At 40.2% G+C, this 6,623-nt stretch overlaps 1 protein-coding gene across 2 annotated transcripts in view; it reads right to left on the reverse strand.

Annotated features, from left to right (window-relative positions):
• Positions 1-1,152: 1,152 nt before the first annotated feature.
• Positions 1,153-6,623, reverse strand: part of mcur1 (mitochondrial calcium uniporter regulator 1) — an 18,023-nt gene continuing 12,552 nt past the window's right edge. Inside the window, exons 4-9 of one of the 2 annotated variants that reach the window (XM_020588354.1) lie at positions 5,000-5,101; positions 4,273-4,314; positions 4,098-4,169; positions 3,635-3,688; positions 3,317-3,431; positions 1,153-2,073 (exon numbers count right to left, since the gene is read on the reverse strand). In XM_020588354.1, coding sequence (XP_020444010.1) covers positions 2,018-2,073; positions 3,317-3,431; positions 3,635-3,688; positions 4,098-4,169; positions 4,273-4,314; positions 5,000-5,101 — 441 coding nt within the window. In that variant the 3' untranslated portion in view covers positions 1,153-2,017. The remainder of the gene's footprint in view (positions 2,074-3,316; positions 3,432-3,634; positions 3,689-4,097; positions 4,170-4,272; positions 4,315-4,999; positions 5,102-6,623) is intronic. The other variant, XM_020588355.1, reaches the window with a different exon arrangement.

Genomic DNA, 6,623 nt, shown 5'->3' on the forward strand with positions numbered 1-6,623 from the left:
AGGACCTGCAGTGCGTCGCCCTCCAGGGGTCAGTCCTCCATACCTGGGCAGCTTTAGTTCTGACCTCGGTGGCAGGAGCGACTCACCCCCGGAGTTCAGCACTGCCCTGGCCACAGACAAGTCCAACATGTGGCAGTTGGCTCTCTGTTGGGCAAGCCGTGGCACGCTCGCGCCGTCTGGGCGACCGCCAGTCCTTGGCTCCCGGCGTAGCCCTCTCTCCAGCCATCCCAGCTGGAGGGTGTTCTCCTCTATTTCCCTTTCTAATTCGGCCAGACTCCTCTCCATGTTGCCATTCAACGAGCGCGCAATCCCACTTCTGACACCAATGGAGCGCCACATTGGTTCGGATGAGCGGAGCTGTCCTGACCCTATCCTAACTGTGACATCTAACTATCCAGCTGTGTGCTGGCACCTAGGCTGACATCGAGGAGAACACCTTCTCTGTCTTTTCTTGGCTTTTATTGAACAAAATAAGAATGCAAAATGAAACTGCGATATACCTGGCACCGCGTGCTCACAGGAAAAAGAAAATAGCAGAAAAAGAAAGCAGTAGCAACACTCCCTCAGGGCATTCCATGTTCCGCGCCAACTGCGATCACCCTGACACACCCACCTGTTACCCCTCTTATACTCTCCCGTACTGGTTCCTCCCCAAACCCCACATTGGACAGAACAGCGCGGGTATTTCACCGAAACAACGGTAACCAATACATGCGAACAACAGTGTCAAACCCATTTACACACAACAAAACACATGAACATCGGCGGCCAGTCAGGGTCGCCACAATAATATTAAACATCCTGTCTTCTAACAGTCATCAACTTTCTATTTAGTTATCCTTGACCATAAGCAACCTGCAGTAACTCATAAGAATGACTAAGCATTTAACAGCCTGAGCTAGACATCCTGTCTACTCTAAACATTTCTAATACATCAAGTATTTAACCAATATCTATCTGACTAAAAATACCTAACAGTACTCATGCAGAATGACTCGGTTTCAGAATGTATATTATATGCATTAAATATCATCATTATTCTAAGAGTTATCAATACACCTCAAAACCCAGAAGAAAATCGTTTAACGTTTAAAAAGTACAGCAACATAAGCATGACCAACTCCCAACAACAGCAGCCTACTGCTACAAAATCATCATGAACAGAAACAACTTGTTAGTACATGGTATTTGTTTATTGACAATTTATTATATTTAAATAATATCAGTCCAAGCTCTCGTTAAAACATTTTGAAACAACACACTAGATGGAGAAAGTATCTGTGATGATGTAGTGAAGTAATAGAGTTGTATGCCGTTCTTGAGTTTCAGCCCAATTTATATACACAGTATATATAAGCCATAAAATATTTATGAAACATAAAATGAAAAAACCCGAACTTTAACTTAAAACAGTAACCTGATTATTTACAGACAATCTGGAGTGGACTTCCCTAATCGCTCTCTAGTGCAGCAACATACCCGAACTGTCAAAAAGTCTTAAGTACATTTATCGACAGTGTCCTAGCAGCCAAACATAGCAATGGGCACGTAAAACGGCAATTTATTAATTATCAGCAATTTGCTGGGGGTGTTAATAATTACAGAATCACATTTGCATTTGATCAAAACCAGATTGAAATCTTAAGTGCTTGAATAATTTCTCCGTTTATCATTCTTTCAGAAAATGATGGTAAAGGAATAAGATTGCAGTAGTAAATACACACTGAGGAACAAAATCCAATGAAATCAGATCAGACATGACTGAGAATTGGTCTCTAAATGATGAAAGTTCACGTGTTACCACAGGTCACAAGTCTTAATTACAATCTTTCTGCTAGCGTGAAGTTGAAGGCAGCTCACAGGAAGAGTAAACACCGTAAGGGCAGGGCAAGAGAATGGAGTTTCCTGTTGTAGGACCCAGTAGATTAATGGCACCAACCGCAGGGCCCAGTGATAGGGCCAACATGAATACTGTGCACCCGGCTTTTGGCACATTTAACTCTTTACTGATAACTGTTCACATCCAAATACGATAGAAACCCAGGACCACAGTCAGACAGGTGAACACTGAACCTAAGAGAGAGAAAAACAGGCCACAGTGATGGTGATTTTAATTACTTCATTTTTTATCTGCCATATCTTTAATAAACTTCAGTTGAATATACAGTTTACTTACAATTTAAAATTAGCACTCCCCATAAGATCCCTCACACACCAAATTCTGATCTGGATCTGCTGGTCCAGAGTGTTCCCATTTAAAGGGCTCACAAAAAACTGGCTACGGCGACACAACAGACTTTGAACCAAGATCAAACTCTAGCTGAAACTCTCATGATTCAGCAGGTGTCAACAGGTCTCAAAGGTTACTAAGCTACAACCTGAAGAAAACTTCCATTATTGAAATACTGTTATTCGTGAATAGCTTTTAAACTAATAATGATATTAACGTGGTTGCAAATAGGGGTAGATTTTCACGGTCAAGCAAACACATTATGGGCGTCATGCTACCATGTGAATAGGGCTTTTAGGTGTAATGGCATTATCGGGACAGTGATCTGTCTGGCTGAGGTTTGAATTCTGTCAATGCTGTCTAGTCAACTTTAGTGGCTATGATAGGGGTCACAGACTCTGATTTTATTATTAGGATCCCCATTTGCTGATGTACAGCCACATAAATCAAAAACCAAGACAAAATTATTACAAAGAAAATTAAAACCCAGAAAAAATTTTATTAAAATGAACCAAAATGATTACCGTACTTTCCGGACTATAAGCCGCTACTTTTGTCGCTTCATGCACACACCCTCATCATGGACAACACACGACGAAATGCATATGATGACGCTTCAAGTTACAGGCGATCAATCTGGCTGTTGAAATATCTCATGTTACAACGTGGACACCTGCGGCTATGTACAACATGTTTTTTCATCTTACATTTAGTGGGTGCAGCTTATAGTACGGAAATTATGGTACAGCCAAATCCCCAGAGAAAACGACTGGGCCTGAATGTAAAATGTACAGAAAAATCATTACAGCCACAGGGCCCTTAGATATTCGCTCAGACGTTTGTTACTGTAAAGCTTGCTCTGGTCTGTGCTTTAAAAGTTTGAACTAGAAGCAAATTCCACTCAGAAATGGAAAATAAATACAATGTTGCTCACTGCTGTTGTTGTTCTGCATGTAGGATTCAGATCCCTGACCAAAAAACATCAGTCTGTATAACTGTTCCTTCCCCAAAACAACAAGCGGCATTAAAAAGCTAATCATCTGACACCCCGAGGTCCAAGGACGCAACTGCTGTGCCATGTCCTACCTGCCAGGTATTTTATAGTATCCAGTTTATGAGATTCTAACATGGTTTTCAAACCAGCCACTTCAGTGTCTGTCTTCATGTTGGTCTGAGTCAGATGACGGTCTTGCTCTGCAGTCTGTAAAAAGGCAGGAAGACGCGGGCATCGAAGATTAGCTCCACCAAAGACAGAGCAGATATGTATAGCAGACTGGGCAGGAGCCTTCATGGACTGGGAACAGGCTAAATGACTCAGTGGCTGCCCATTACGTAAATGACAATGAACTAAACATTAGGTGTCATAAGACAGGAAACATGCAGGTGCACTGCACATATACAAACCATTTCTATGATCTCAGTTCGTGTTTCCAGAAGCTTCTTCTCATGCTCTGCTTTCTGAAAATTTGAAATAATGATTTATTTAGAAAAGGAACATGGGGAATGTGATTTACAGCCACTGACCTATTAGGTGCACATTTCAATTATTAGTCCCCTCAGGACATAAACTACTCAGTGTTTCCTTGTCCCATATGTCCATTAAACTGTATATTTCAAATGCCAGTAGTTTGCTTGTGAAGAATTTGGGATCATGATTCCATCATCTGTTTAATTCAAATGATGGATTACTGTTGTTTTAGTAGGGTTTTATCATACAGGCAAAATTATTTTACATTCAGTTCAGTGATGACAAAATTCATCAGTTGTTTTATGTGTCATTCAAAATGACAAAAATATGGTAGAAATGTGCCATCAACAGATGTCCAAATGCTAATTAATCCATGATTGAATTCCATCAAAGGCTTACCAATTCCTTTACAAGACTTTTTTCCAAGTTCATGTCCAAAATATTATCCGAGCGCACTTTATTCATTACATCCTGCAAGGTGAAAACACACCAAGTCAAACTAAATCATCTCAGACATGCATCAAAAGGAACACATACACCGTGACATTTGGACATAGTCAGAAAATCCACTTACAGCCAGTTGGACTTTGAGCAGCAACAACTGGATCTTGAGTTTCTAGGAAAGACGTTATAATACTGTAAATCTTAAGTCCTGCCACGTTAAACACAACAGCAAAGAGAAAAATAAGGAAATGCTGTGACTTCACCCACAGATGGATACAGTGCCTTGCGAAAGTATAACTTTCGCAAGGCACTGTATATGTACTCTAACCATTTTTCTGATAAACTGAAGAATTGAATGTGAGAAAACTCTCCACTGCTAAAGCCACTGTTTAGGTACTGCTGTTGTATGCCTACACAGTCTGGTCAAATTCATGGGTATGGCACAGATGTGAGGTCACTGTATCTTTGACCACCAAAATCTAATCAGTTCATCCTTGAATATGTACACACTTTAACTTAAGGTTTTTACTTTCAGCGAAGTGTTTTTACAGTGTACTGCTGGCACATTTATCAAAGGATGCAACTACCACTGATCAAGCTGTGAATTGTGTTCATGTCAAATTTAAGTTCTCTTTATTTTTTTTATTAAATATGGAAGTCAATGTAACCTCCCATTGGATCTGTACCAAATTATTTATTGCAAATAATACATCTTTGTCCTTTTTTGTTGCCCTGCAGGTAACTACAGAAAGTCTGTCTTGTCAGACATGACACAAACTATCCAAATGCAGGTTGGATGCATGGAGATGACTTCAGAAACCATAGTTCATCATTACTCTCTGGATAAACATGCTTACCTCATTGTCTGCTAGTAAAGTGGAGAACTCACTCTTCTCGAGAATCACCATGTCTTTCTTTACAGCTGCCAGTTGGGACATTACACGCTGCAGCATTATCTCCTGTGGAAAAACAGAAAAATATCCATCTGGAGCATCACGGCACACAACAAGGCAAAGAAAAAAAGGAAGTGTGTAAAATATTTAGAATGGTATTGAACTCGTATGGAATAAAACTTATTTCCTCTGTCTGTATGACACATTCAGTCTCATCTTGGCAGTCAAGTCTAAATCCTGGGCTACACTGGTTTTGCACACCTCACATCTATAATTCTTCCCAGATCTCTCAGATGCTCCTGCTACTGCAGGGGTGTCAAGCTCAATCGCACAGGGGGCCAAAACTCAAAGCACACTTTAGGTCGTGGGCCAAACAAGATAAAAATTTATTGAACAGACTAAAACTAAACATTTTTGAACATAAATATGAATCGAAACAGACAGGATACAATATTATTCCAAAATAAATAAACTTTAACTTAAAATCAGCAACCGTATTTCTGCTAAGGCTTACATTTGCAAACACCTGCTTTTTGTTTGGATACAAGACGTCACACACTTTCATCATGCAGCTCTTCAGAAACTCTCCCTTGGTAAATGGCCGGGCTGATTTGTGGCTCTGCCACAATAAAACTTGCTTTCACAGCAGCTTCAATGTGTGATTTCGCTTTGGTGAAAACGTCTGCTGTGATTCCTCTTTAACTCCTCTACCTTCTGTAGCTTCTGCTCTGCTTTCATGTTTTTCAGCTTGTCCTGATGTTTTGCCTTGTAGTGCCGTCTTAGGTTATATTCCTTAATTACATCCACATTAAATCCACAAATAAGACACACGGGTTTACCGGCAACATCAGTAAACATACTCAACCTCCCACCAGTTTTGAAAGGCTCTGTTTTCAGAATCAACTTTTCTCTTGGCCATTGTTAAGGACTAGCTTTGACTTGAAATTAGGGTTGTATACATCAACAGACGCTTGACTGATCCAACATAATTGACGCGGGAATGATCGCAGGTAGCCTATCGTTCCATAAGGCAGCTGTTGCGCTGCATTATGGGATTTGTAGTTTGTGTGTTATCGGCGCTTCATATTGCCGGGCCATTAAAAGAAAAAATATATAAAACTAGAGAAATGCATTTTTTGATGAAAATGCGTATGCATGCTGAGCGCTGAACGATGGCCCTGAAAGTGCTGAATATTTTGACAATTGAATGGCTTTTCTAACTGAAAGTATGCTGAAGTAGAACTTTCCAATTCATTTGAATGGGGCAAGATTTTCAAAATAAAACTAAATATTCTAAAAGTATGAAGTTTAGAAAAATTCTGAATAGAAGCATAGATGTCCTTGAGGAGCTGAACATTTTGATACCTGAAATAGCTGAACCTATTGTAAGATTTGATTCTGTTGGACCCAGTTATTTTCACCACGTTAACTCTGAGAGACGAAGCAGTCCGAGTAACTTCAAAACAGTGCTGATTTATTCAATGAACACAGGTAAAATTAACATTACACGCTCAGGAGTCTTTGCACCTCCAACATGCACGCAGGCAGCTGGTAGATGAAAAGCCCTGAACCATAACAGGCCTATACA

The sequence above is a fragment of the Monopterus albus genome, unplaced genomic scaffold (assembly GCF_001952655.1).
Source record: "Monopterus albus unplaced genomic scaffold, M_albus_1.0 scaffold531.1, whole genome shotgun sequence".
Lineage (NCBI taxonomy): Eukaryota > Metazoa > Chordata > Actinopteri > Synbranchiformes > Synbranchidae > Monopterus > Monopterus albus.